Source organism: Anneissia japonica, unplaced genomic scaffold, assembly GCF_011630105.1.
Source record: "Anneissia japonica isolate Jap-2015-1 unplaced genomic scaffold, ASM1163010v1 scaffold287871_len1641731_cov197, whole genome shotgun sequence".
Classification (NCBI taxonomy): domain Eukaryota; kingdom Metazoa; phylum Echinodermata; class Crinoidea; order Comatulida; family Comatulidae; genus Anneissia; species Anneissia japonica.
The window spans coordinates 559,677-574,159 of record NW_022712275.1 but is presented as its reverse complement, the minus strand read 5'-3'; the positions used below and the strand labels follow the sequence as shown (position 1 = coordinate 574,159).

General features: G+C 34.4%; 1 protein-coding gene across 2 annotated transcripts in view; it reads right to left on the bottom strand.

The window, feature by feature from the left end:
- LOC117107748 (protein kinase C epsilon type-like) overlaps positions 1-14,483 on the bottom strand; it is a 75,025-nt gene that overhangs the window by 6,475 nt on the left and 54,067 nt on the right. The window contains exons 8-14 of one of the 2 annotated variants that reach the window (XM_033249500.1): positions 9,004-9,067; positions 4,543-4,724; positions 3,756-3,929; positions 2,800-2,954; positions 2,155-2,293; positions 1,534-1,722; positions 757-903 (exon numbers count right to left, since the gene is read on the bottom strand). In XM_033249500.1, the coding sequence (XP_033105391.1) occupies positions 757-903; positions 1,534-1,722; positions 2,155-2,293; positions 2,800-2,954; positions 3,756-3,929; positions 4,543-4,724; positions 9,004-9,067 (1,050 nt within the window). Of the gene's footprint in view, positions 1-756; positions 904-1,533; positions 1,723-2,154; positions 2,294-2,799; positions 2,955-3,755; positions 3,930-4,542; positions 4,725-6,319; positions 6,396-9,003; positions 9,068-14,483 lie in introns of both variants that reach the window. The other variant, XM_033249499.1, reaches the window with a different exon arrangement.

The window sequence follows — 14,483 nt, the reverse complement described above, 5'->3', positions numbered from 1 at the left end:
ACTCTTTTCTGAATAGTGCACATGGGACCAACGGCTTAAACGTCTCATCCGAAAGACGGTGCGCTAATCGTGACTTGCATTTCAGCACTCCAGCTGAAACACAAGGAGAGCAGCGATGGGAATAGAACTGCCGGGGACCTAGAGATCTCAACGTATCAGCACCCACACACAGTTTAGCTGACTGAGCTAAGCTGCATCTCATGGTGATACCAAATCAACACTAACTTACATGAGACATATCATAATGAAGGGGTGATACAGTAGTAAAAAAAATGCAGATTTAATGAATTTGCGGGAGATGGGTTATTTCCGGGAGACTCTTGTCCAGTTTCGGGAGTACAGGAGGCCGTTCCTATTTCCAGGAGGCTCCCGTAACTTGTGGAAAATAGCGCTATATATCTATAGAGTACCACAGTCGTGTCGTCACAACACCAGGTGGCGCCTTTTGGACGTTGGTTACCGTTCATTACGCCTGAATGGCTTCGTAATCTTAAGGGTTTAGAATAGGCTTTGTAAATTAATATTTACAAAAAAAAAATTAAGATAGAACTTCTTAATAATTACATTAGAAATTCGGATCAATAGTTTGTCAGTGGAGAAAATGGCATCAGTTGACCGCATTTTGTGTTGCCGATAGAAACGAAGTAGTAGTATCACGTGGTATTGTGACGCAACACTGTAGTACTCTATATGTGCCAACTGTTGTTTTAAAATGTATGGACTAAATACAAAGACTGCTGATTCAAAATCACTTACAATTTTTGGTTTGAAGGGTGGTTTAACTTTGAGCTGCTCCAGTGCCTCCCAGTCAATATCCCTGAAGAACGGATGTTGCCGTATTGCACCTTCTCTGCCCTGACTGCTTATGCACCCAAGACGTTTTGCAGGACTTTTGGTCATAAACTGAAATGAAAACAAATACTAATTTATCTTAAATGTCTGTAAAGATGAGAGCAATTGACGCTGCTGTTACAGTCCAGGCTACCAATACTAATGTCAGTGGTTCAATCCTCTCACTGTGCATTTCGCTTGTGTCTTTGGGCAACATGCTTTACCTGTGCATGTTGCTCTCTGTGCCCAGGAATATAAATGGGACAGGGTAGGACAATTTGCTACTGAATGCATTAATCTGTAAACACTATATTGTTTGTAACACAACTAGGAATGCTCGCCGAGAGAGTGGAGAAGCTTGTAATTTGCGCTGGTTTGCCAATATATGGATCTAATAAGAGGTAATAATATCTGCAGTGCCTTGTATCGCTAGGAAAGGTATGGCATAAATTTCTATAGTATTATTATTCTTAATTTTACACTTGACTTTTTGGGGCATCATACATATATTACAGCACTTTATATAACACCATTTCATGAAGATCAGAGCACATAATGCACAAATGTGAAGATCAGAGTGCATAATGCACAAACAACGGAGTTATGTACAATATAAAATGTAATAAAAGAGAAAAACAAAAGAAAATAAATATTAGGCATCGACATATGATATTTTCATCATTCAATCATCAATAGACTTACAGCTTTAAGGATTGTTGTCGCTTCCCTGCTGAGCCACACCGGGTAGAGTACATCATCATTCATGATACAATCAAATAAATCATCCTCAGTGTCTGCCTCAAATGGAGGTTGACCAGCCATCATTTCATACATCAAGACACCAAGTGCCCACCAATCAACGGATGGACCATAGTCAGCTTCTTGTAAAATCTAAAAGAAAAAATAAAACCTTTGAAAATGAATCTACACAAGGGTGGGCATAAAAATCAATGGAGAGCCAAAGTGAATTTTTGATTTAACAACGTGGGCCGCACCCAAACTTTGATGTTTACAGTGTGCTCCCAAAAAAACCTTCATGCCCTGCTTTTATACCACTTTATTCTCAGTTTCAACATTACTTTTTACAGATGGTATTTTTTAGTCAAAAATGTTTGGCATGCCGCACATATAGGGTTTTTTAATTCATTTTCGTGGGCCGCAAAAAAAAAACACTGTTGGGCCGCATGCAGGCCGCATTCTGACCAACACACCACCTGCTCCATCTATGATTGTTCTAACTGTCCTGATAAACACATCATTTATCTATCAAACATGATTTTCGCTACCCATCATCAATAATCATTAATTTAGTAGACAACTTACTTCGGGTGCAATGTAGTCTGGTGTTCCACAGAAGGTTGACGTCAGCTTGCCATTAATAATACCCTCTTTACACATACCAAAGTCAGCCAGTTTACAATGTCCCTCCATGTCTAACAAAATGTTGTCCAGTTTAAGATCCCTGGAGTCAAATAATAAAGAATGCATGATTGATTAAATATAATATGGTACTATTACATCTGAATCAGTAATCAGGTTCCAAAACCAGATGTCAATCATCGTGGAGGTAAATTTTTTTTGTTAGCCAGTACACAGTACACAGTAGAAACCTATTAATGAGAAATTTTCAGGACCCAAAAGAGAGTCCCCTTAATATGGGTGTGCCATGAATAGGAATTGGCCTTCGTAATTAAGACATATTTTCCCTTGATTATTGGCCAAAGAATTGTCCTCCTTAATAGAGCCATCCACTAAGTTAATAACGGTGTCCCAAAAGAGGGGTTCTGCTGTACGCTACCAAGCAATACAATTAAGAGAGTTTTTGCAGGAATTAAATCAGAGACTATGAAGTATTTTTTCAACACAACAGAAAGCCATACTTATATTATTCATTCGAGGTCTTTAAGTTCACTAACATAATTTTCAGGAAGAAATATTTCCTGTAGTTTAATGAAGGCACGTCGTTACCTGTAAATCACACCATACTTGTGTAAAAACTGTAACGCTAATGTCACTTCAGCTGCATAAAACTTGGCCCTTGGCTCATCAAATTTACGTGCCCGCTGAATTTGAAACATCAGATCGCCTCCATTCACATACTCCATCACAAAAAACAGACGATCCTGAGAAGAGGAATATTGGTTGTCAGTGGAAATTTTTACAATAGCTAGATCACAATTGGACCTTTCTGGAATGTCAATCAAATTTAACAACTGACCAATCAGAACAATGCCAGGAATACGAGCATGTTCAACACTCATGTTTTTGCACAAACACGCATGTTTGAGTATGTTTCTACGCAGTTGTTTGGTGGGCCCTTAGCAACAATATTCAAGTGGCAGGGCTTAGCAAAAAGGTCAAATGTCAGTGAATATGCTGCCAGTTACTATAATGTCATTGGTCAGTCAATAGGCAGTTTTCGCAAGCTTATGAAAACGATAACGAAAACGGTTACATAATCAAAAAACACTTCTTCTTCTACAGTAGCGTATCTGTCACAACGTAAGCAATCATGCATTTTGCATAATCAAGGATCATAATTCATCTTCAGCTTGTACAGTATATTGATAAGAACGAATGACGATAATGATGACGTATTCGTTATCGTTTTCATTAGGTTGCAAAATCTCCCTAATGCAGCCTCATCAGCCATTGACTGCTGCTTCATTGGTCAACCACTGCAGCACTATCAGGCAGTAAATGCAACCTCATTGGCCAGTTTATTGCACTCTAAATTTTTAGCTGCAATATATCTATATATATATATCTATATAATATATCAGCAACCCTATATCTTGTCTAGCAGAGCAACTGAGTGGTAGTAGGCAGGCCAATGGTTAAAATATTATATATATTATATTTTTATATGCTATAAAACTCTACAACCACTACCATAAACATTAAGAATGACAATTGTGAAATACCTTTGTATGAAAGCATGAATGAAGTGATGTTAGAAACGGATGTTTGTTGGCAAGGACCAGGACACGTTTCTCAGTCATAGTGCACTCAACATCATCATCTTGAATTATTGAGTGCTTCTTGAGAACTTTTACAGCATACACTTCATCTGTACCCTTCAGTTCAGCCAACATCACCTACAACCAATAAAAGATCAATCATTAGGACATTAGAAATGACTGAAGCTGGACACTGACGGCATCGTACAACAGTCGAGCAGCCATTTGAGCGTTAGACCATGCGAGGCCGTCTGCTGATTATCGGTGCCAGTCTGCACAGATCGTCATTAAAAAGATCCATTGCACATGTGTTGTGCCGTTGCTTTGTCTACTTTATAGAGAGTATGGTGTAGTGTGGGCTTAATTCTTTCAAGGTGCTGCATATAGTATTGTGTCAGGCTGTTTCCAGTTGTGTACGGTGGTGGGAGAGAGCAGTTTGGGGGTTTCATTTGTATATGTATAGTTGTTTTTTGGTGCGTAAGTGTGGGTTTAGCTGTTTCCATGTGTGAGATTGTTCCCATGTACATGGTACAGGGAGGGAGTTTTCAGGTGTATATGATGCAGTGTGGGGTTGTTTTCAGAAGTGTATTGTGTAGTGTGGGATTTTTTATATGTGTTTATAGAACAGTACATGGGGTTTTCCTCAGGTGTGTATGGTGAATGTGGGTTTGTATACTGGTGTGTATGGTGTAGTGCCGGGTTGTTGGTAGAGGGAATAATGTGTTCATAAGTTAAATAATATTCGTCTTACCTTTCCAAAGCTACCTTTGCCTAGCACTTTGATGAAATTGAAATCTTCGAGTGTGTAGACTTTGGATGGAAGCTCAGATTCATCGCCAATAGATGAAGGCCCAAACACATCATCTTTATTTTCTAATGCAATATTTTGAATAGCATCCAAGAGATTAGCCGTATCATCCGATGTGCTGCCCACTAATGAAATATTTATAAAATAAAAGATAACATTACATTATTTAGATACTTAGAATTCAGAATGATGAATCATAAACAGATAAATTAGACTTGATTAACATGATAATTCCTATTACAAATATCAGTATCATTTTTCCTATTGTTTAATGGAAGTGTGTCAAAAACTGTTCATTTATTTGTTTAAAGCAACAGAGTCACAACTTCTTATTATCCACCTACGGTATGTAATTTGCATGTAGATTTATCTTATTACAAATCATAATTATTCTATATTTTACTTCTAATTTTATTGGTAATATTCAATAATTTTCTTAAGAATAACATAATACTGCAATTGATGGGATTATTGATTTTCATAACAATCATCAGATATTATACTTGTAAGGATTATTCGATGTTATAATTATTGGGATTATCCAATAGTTTGTTTTCTTTATAGGGATTAACCCATATTTTGTTTGTAGGGATTTTTGAATATTTTATATATAGGGATTATTCAAAATTTTACTTGTCAATCTGGTATTATGAAAAACAATTACTTCCTTTCAGGAATTATCTATCTACTGCTTCCTCCATATTTCTTTACATTTTTTTTTTATATCTTTGAGTAGTTATTTATCACTAAAATCATGCTATTCCATATTATACTTGTAAGGAAACCCAATATTATTTATGATATCCAATCTATAGGGATTATCAGATACTATTTCTTGTAGGGATTAGCCCATATTTTGCCTACAGATATGACCTAGTTTTTTTCCCCATGTAGGAATTATTCAATATTCTACTTGTCAATGCTGTATTATGAGAAACAATTACTTCCTTCTAGGAATTATCCATCTACTGCTTGCTACACATATTATTTTTAACATTTACTAATATTTATAATCATTAAATATAAATAAGACAATTTATCATATAGTTTAACAACATTGTCTATGTTATGTATGTAACTAAAACATTAAGAAAACCGACATCAGCACATGCAAATTAATCCATGCTTACAAAAATAAATATATTACATATAACAGACCGACACATAAAGATTCCATTCATATATTAGGTAGTGTGAACACAACTGAACGTGGTTTATTCAATATTTAGCTGGTGCCAGTATTTGTCGTGTGAAACGGTGCTTGTGGTATGTGGTTATGCATTGTTGTCAATAGGATTAAATTAAACCCAGGAAAAAGAATCAATTTTGCAGATACTACTGGTATTTGTTGTGTGAGACAGTGCTTATGGCACTCCAGTTTTTTGGTATTTACATTCATAAATATGCAATTGTTGTCATTAGGATTAAATTAAAAAAGTTAACTTAGCAGATAATACAAATTTGAATACATACTTTTATACACATTAAAAAAATGTACTGTAATAATCTTACAAAAGCAATGTCAAATCTTTATTTCAGTAATGATAACGGTGCACAAAATGACATTGCATTGCAACGCCCCGAGTGCCAAATAATTTCATTTACCTTCTAAATATATTACTGTATTTAGAAAAGTTTTCTCTTTTAGTTTTTTTTTTAAATCAGTTTAAATAGTAAAAAATAAATAAATAGATAAAATATATTTGTTGCGTAAGCATACCTGAAGATATTGTTGACTCACGTGATGAAACAGAACTTGAGGTGGATTTCACATTATTATGGGATGAAAAGGAACACTAAAATATCACAACAAGAAAAACAACACACAAATCATGCAGCATTCTATAATATAGAATATATATATATATCAGTACTTCATTTGTCAACAATACATGCTCCAATAAAATATCATAGAGTGACTGTTCCTATGCTAGAAACATTTTTTTTTTATTAAACATGGAATGTGATCTCCAACAGGAGAATAAAAAGAGAATCATGGAATGTGCTCCAAAATTGGAATCATACAAATAATGGTATGTACTCTAATATGTGAAGAATCAAAACTTATTTATTTTGTGCTCAAGAAAGCATAAGTAATTATGGAATATGTGCTTCAATAGCGAAATTATATTATATGGAGTCATGGAGTGGTGTGCTCAACATAGGAGATACATAAGGAATCACAGAGCATGTACTTAGACAAATTAAGAGAAACATAGATATCATGGGAACTATATTAAGGTATCATGAAATTTAGGTTTTCCATCCAAAAATGAGTCATAGAATGTGTTTTTATATGAAATCATGTAATGTATGTTCCTATAGGGAATCGTAATGGAATAATGAGGTTTGTAACATGTAACAAAATCAGTGTTTTCTTAATCATTATCCCACAACAATGGAAGTGTATTCTATTAGGGAATTTATGCTTTATTATATGGAACCATAGTATAATGTGCTCAAGATTAAATATTCAATTGTACATAATACTGTAGCAAAAAAACTGCATAATACAAGATTAATAGGAAATGTGGCCTGATTATTAGTATTAGCAGTGAGCTGGTTGTCAAGATAGAGCGGTATCAAATGTTGATAAAAGCTGTAACATCCATCCATGAAAGTCTACTGGTGGAATGATTGTGTTTTATCAAATATTAAAGTTTTTGAGGATTAGCTTTTTGAGTGGTACATTGAAACAGATGTGGATGGTTTACAATTAAATATTAGCATCAACATTAATATGTAGACAAAGCGACATGAATCATTGCAACTCATTACATATATATGATTGAATGATGAGTGATGACCTGAGCCTTTTGGAGTGGCAGAAACTGACATGTTTGTCAGTTTGTGATGAGGAGGTCATGTGACCTGAGCATTTGGTGAAGCAGAACCATTGCAACTAATCACATGACTATCAATTTGTCAAGTTGGGGAAATTTTCATGTGATTTGAGCATCATGGAGCAGCAGAAACCACCGCAACTCATCAAGTATTTGTCAGTTTGTGATGAGGAGGAATTTGTCATGTGATTTGAGCTTTTGGAGCAATAGAAACCACTACAACATATCATATGTTTGTCAATTTGTGATGAGAAATGTGTCATGTGACCTAAGCATCACAACGCAGCAGAAACCACTGCAACTCATCACATTTTTGTCAGTTTGTGATGAGAAATGTATGTGTCATGTGACCTGAGCATTTGGAGCAGAAGAAACGACTGATTTGTCACACTTGTGATGAGGAATGTATCATGTGACCTGAACATTTGGAGTAGCAGAATTCACTGCAACTAATCACACATTTGTCAGTTTGTGATAAAAAATTTAGTGTCATGTGACCTGAGCATTTTGAGAAGAAGAAACCACTGCAACCCATCACACATCTGTCAGATTGTGATGAGGAATTTGTCATTTGGCCATAGCATCAACTGCAGCATATTCAGCAATTCTCTTTTTGATTCCTTTTGTAGCCCCGACCATGTATAGTAAGTCCCTCCTCGTGAACAAACATAAAAAAACTCATCAGAATATGGTCAATATTTCTGACGAAGGATGTGACATGTGACATGAGAGTCTTGGAGTAGCAGAAATCACTGCAACTCATGCATATAAGTGAAAAGCAATCACATGTCCTATGCTAAACGATAATCATGAATAATAATAATAATTATACAGACGTACAACAACAATGAACACGTTCATGATACAACTCTTAACATGAAGTGACCTATCATTTCAATCAATTCTATCTAATGAAATGCTAGAATGTGCCATACGTTAATAATTCATACTCTGAGGAAAGTAGAAATTATTTCAACAAAAAAAATGTTTTTTTTTAACATCTATTCTGAATGCTGCTGTAATATATAATTTAGTCACATTGAAACCATCCTACCACATCATCATGTATATTTTTAAAGTAAATTTGTAAATAATTTTTGAATTTCAGTTTTACCATTCAAGATCTGATATATTTGTTATATAAACAAATATTGCTTCCATTAAATTATAGATAATTTTAATATTTAATGTAAAATTGTATTTTTGAATTTTAAATACTGTACAGCAATTCTGGCGCACACTCTAAAGCCGTCCAGACTATCAAATGTTATTTGACAAAAACATGTGACATGCCTAAATATGGTCATGATGACATCATATGTCATCATATGATGACCATATACAGTCAGATCATGACTATATATGGGCATACAACATCATTTTTTGTCAAAGAAACTGAATAGTATGGACAGACATTAAGCATCCAATTATGTAGAATGAATAAATTTGAGATTGGTCATCTCAGTGTAAGGCGATACGTAAGCAAAATACATTGCACAATTGTTAGAAATGAGGCTGGCTGGGTTTGCAATAACAATTTCTGCAGGCCTACACCATTTACCTGATTGAACAGAAGAGTTAAAATCCTGATTGGGCAATTTATGAGCCCCTTGCGCATTGAATCCCTGCCCATAAAAAACAATGTATGTAAGAGACCATCCATTTTTTTCATTTTCAAGAGAGTAGAAAACATGTTATACTTGGTGGAAGATTCTTTTATAAAAAGGATGATCTCAACAAAAAATTATAATTATATTTTTTACTCATTGAAGGGAAGGAAGCACATTTTAAAAGAGTATGTTTTATACTCTCTTTATAGTCTTAATGAAAAAAATGAATGGCTCTTATTTTACTTAACATTATAGCATAAGATTTCAAATATCAATGACAAGATGTTAGCTAAAAATTCTTAATCAAATAGCTAGAATAAATATTAAAATTTAAACAAAATTCATATTAGGGATCATAATAGATAAACAATGCAACCTGAAAGAAAAATATATATATATATATATATATATATATATATATATATATATATAATATTTATATTAAACAATCATCATAATCCTTTTTTAATTCACATGTTTATTAGAAGAAAAACCCTTAACTTCCATCATTAATAATTTAACATAATACTAAAATTATCATAGCATAACACGATGACAATCTAATATAGAGAAATACGTAATAGTAGTAAGTGAAATTGGTAGAGTAAAGCTAGCAGTCTGAGAAACACAGCACTCATTTCACTCCATCTAATATTCCTCCTAGATGCTGACCTTTGAACCTAACTTGCACAGTGTAATAAGGAGCAAGAGGCGATCTGTTGAGCGCAATACAATGAATATGCAATTACAGTATACAGTACTGCACAACGGTAAGCAGACACGTTATAATCAGCAATGTGATAGCAAGACTGTATCAGCTCCTCCTACTTGTCTGTAGCTAAGACCTTTACACACAACCAACACTGGCTACTATATATATGTCCCATTCTTCATTTTCTTTGTACTATTTTTTGGTGGATTTACAGTTATTTACTGATTTTTTTGGGCATACAATTTATACCTAGTCAAACCCGATGACATGAAATGGTTACCTTGACTTAGATACGATGATTATCATAAAGAATTATGTTGTTATGTACTGACCAAAATAACACTATCAATAATTAATTAATACTATACTACTGAATTTATTAATAACTGATAATAATGGTAATGATTTATGATATTATAAGTAGATATAAATTATTAGAATTAAATTTGAAAAATATGCTGAAATAGTAATTAACAATAACAAAATTAGTAACATTATTAACATTAATAATAAAATTAAAATAACATTATAATTATATACTACTAATAAAATATACAAATATAAAATCAATATAAAAAGTATATTAACATAAAAGAATTAATACTTGTAATAATAATAATAATAATAATAATAATAATAATAATAAATAAATTTTATTCTAGGACCCTGACCAAGGCTCTAGGCAGACCTTGGATTGGATTGGATTTATTCGGTGTAAACACCAAGGATAGCCCACGAAAGTCTAGAAGACGACTTATTTCCAGTGGGGTCCTTCTGGTGGTGATTGGGCAGTACACCGGGAGACAATCCCCTACTCTTTTCCGAAGAGTGTACTGCGTTCTTTAACGTACACATGGGCCATAATGCACACGGGACCAACGCCTTAAACGTCTCATCCGAAAGACGCTGCACTATTGTAACTTGTATTTTAGCCCTCTAGCTGAAACACAAGGAGAGGCAGCGATAGGAATTAAACCAGGGACCTAGAGATCTCCACGGTTCAGCGCACACACAGCGGCTACCACCAGATTAGCCGACTGAGCTAAGCTGCTCTCTCCTTGGTTCAGACCCTGTTGGACATGTAACTGGAACTTTTGTCAGCAACAATTCTTGGTCACATTTGACTTCTAAAATTTCTTTCAGACCAGCAGTCCCATTTCATTTATTGGGCATATGGGGATTAGCACAGACCATACAGCTATTAAACAACTAGAGTGCTGACAAGATGGCGAAGCAATGCACAGTTTTGTATGTGTACCATTCAAGATGGCCGCCGTATGAAAGCGCCACCTTCAGGCTTAGTATACATATTATTACCATAAATAAGCCCTCTGACTGACTATTATTTCATTAATAATAATTTGTATTGATAATAACAAATTATTAAACTATCGTAGCCAAAAAGAGGCCAAGTAGAGCATCTTATTCAAAAATAAACAAAAATTAAAATTGTGTACATTACACCCATACACCACAACGCTCGAGTTTCAAACATACGAGTAACTAGCTGTACTGAACTTTCTGTGTAGATTGAGGGCGCCATTGAAAATGATAGCGTTTAGGCGAAATTTGATTGGCTGAATCTATGGCAGCCATCTTGAATGGTACACGCACACAACAATGCGTATTTCGAACATCTAATACATTGCAGTTAGCGCTCTAGTATTCTTATTATAATCTTATGGTACAGACCCATAAACCAGTCCACCGGCCCTCTAGCTTTCCACAACAACTAAATTTATATTCTAGAGCTACCAATTAGATAGGGACTTATGACATTATCATAATCCATAACTGACAGAGTAAATTAATCAACCATTACCAATATATTTGATTGATCATTTGCAGGTTCAACTAATATAGGGCAATTTTTTTACCTATCAAGTGATAGCCGAATACACAATTACTTAATTGAAAATATATCGGCAATTGACAAAAATGTGATGTCCAAATGAACACCTAAAATCAATAAGACTTAACCAGTAATATTTATCCTGTGCATCTACTCTATTTATACAATGGAATAATTTGTTTGCTTAGCCTACAATTATTATATTACAAAGGCATATTCTATGAAAAGAGGTAATGGTATTAAAGTGAATGACTGGACACCAAGCAGGTGCCTAATAATCACAACGTGACAAACTTCTTCAACGTAATTGTGCAGATCTAAATAATAACCAGACCATGATAAACATTTACTATAGACTAAATGTTTGAGGAATCTCAACAATTAGAACATGACAGATTTCACCAATAGAATTGAGAAACGTTTACAAAAGACAAAATGAAGATGTATGAACAACCAGAACACGAGAGATGTTTTCAATAGGATTGCACTGTCCACAGTATTAGCAGGATGATTAAACATTTAAAAAAGACGGAATACTTAAGATGTGTAAACAACCAGAACTTGAAAGATGACTTAAATATTAGATTGTTCAGGTCTACAGACAGTAGTATTCATACTACAGCCAAGAATCTGAATGTAAAAATGGTTCAAACCTGAATTATTAGGGCACGTAGAAAAGACTATTGATGTGTAAACAACCAGAACATGATAAACTCTTCCAATAGACTTGTTCAGACCATAATAACCTGGTAATGATAAACCTCTCCAAGAAATACTAAAAATCTAGGTATGAATAGACAGACTACCAGTGGTAGCCAAGTGCGGTTTAATACTTCCGCTATGTTGTTTCAGCAGAACTGAAATGCAAATTTCAGTAGCACACCATCTTTCAGATGAAATGCTTTTAGCCATTGGTATGTTTCACACTGACGAAATATAATAATAATTTAATAATAATGATGTCTATGTACAGTATCCAATAAAAGAAGATTAACGTCTAATCATCCATCAAAAGGAATACCAAAAATATCTAGTGTCGAAAATAGCTCCATCGTTACATTAGGTTCTACCACTCAACTCCTTGTTTATTCTCCCCATTAAGATTTTACTTTATCATAATATACAGTATATATAGACAATATAGACTAGACAAAATCAATAAATTTCTAATGAAATACTAAAGATTTGCCCCTAAACTCGTGTCAACATTTTATAACTTATTATCAATTTGGCATTGACATACTAATAACAAAAGACTCCAGATCAACTGCTGGGAACTATAACAAAAATCAATTATCAAACGTAAACCGACATCAAGCCATTAATACTGCACTTATTCCAAAGCCTTGATTTGTTTAATCTGGGAACTTAGGCTAAGTAAATATTATCTTAGCAAATATCCTCTAAAGTGTCCTTGCTAAATCACCTAATTCAATAAAAAATATAATATAAACAATGCTACAATATACTGAAATATTTTGGAATTATTATACATAGTATTCTGGGAATGCAAAATTTCAGGTTAGGCATTACTCGCAAATAGATCAAGTTGAGCATATATGATACAATTTTTGCCTGTTAATGCCAACTCAAGACAACATCACACAACGCAGCTCAATGCGATTGGTTTTCACATCGGGTCTGTGTGAGTTAAAAGCAGACACGATGGTTTGCGTCGGGGGCAGTCCTGTGGTAGAATAGTCAACATGTTTAATATTTCTCACGACGGCTTAAGACTGTCCCTGATGATAAATCGCGTCGGGCTGCGTCGTACGATGCTGTCTGAGTTGGCCTTTAGACTAATGAGATAAGCCAGATTAAAGCCTTGTCCAGACTACTAAATTTCGACAAAAACATGCATCATGCCTAAATATGGTCATGTAACATCACATCATGATCATATATAGGCACATCATGACTATATATGGGCATACAACAGTCTTTTGTCAAAGGAAAGTTGATAAGTTGGACAGAGCTTAACATTATCGTTTTTCATCAAAGTCTGATAAGACATTCTCATTTGAATCTGACAAACAAAATTCTAATGGTGTATGCCCAGCTTCAGATAAATGTTTTGTCCACATTATTAAGCTTTCTGTGACAAATATCTATGATTTGCCCATACATGGAAATTATTGTCACATTATACCCATATATGGGCAAATTAACAGGTACTTATCACAGATAAAATTAGTGTGTACATAACTTAAAGTCATGTTCGAATGGGATCAAATTTCAACAAAGGGAAAAATTAACTCTGACTGAAATTTACTGCTGATTGTAGTCGGATGTAATGCAGTACCTATTATAAAGACCATGGAAAATACTCATCGCTATGACCATACCTAATTTGATTTGTAGACAAGTTCAATTTTGAATGTTTGGACACACAAAATTTAGATTATATACAATAACACCAGAGAGATGTGAACAATTGACATGTTGACAAGTACACGAAGCCCCGCCCACAAAGTCACAAAAACCTTAGACAATGGCGGCCAGACTTACTGAGTTGGTGAAGATTTTCTTTGCTATCAACCTTCTTTAAGAAAGAGAATTCAGGAAAGCGGTATGCAAATGAATCATATATTCATAGTGTTAATCTATTTCATGGAACATGGCGGGGAAATTGTTGTGAAAGCCTCTGTATTTCGCTCCTAAAGGAAGAGGGAAAAGCCGAATTCAGTCATCTTTGTTGTCGGCAAATGCCAAGTCACTGATGCGCACTGCTCGTGTAAATCTGGGTGTCTATAACCAAGCATAGACATCTAGGTCTACGCTCATGTATGTTTCGCGTTTAAACCAGCTGTCTAAGGAAATTTGAATGCCCGAGAAAAAGTTTTAATTACATGACTAAATGACGCTCG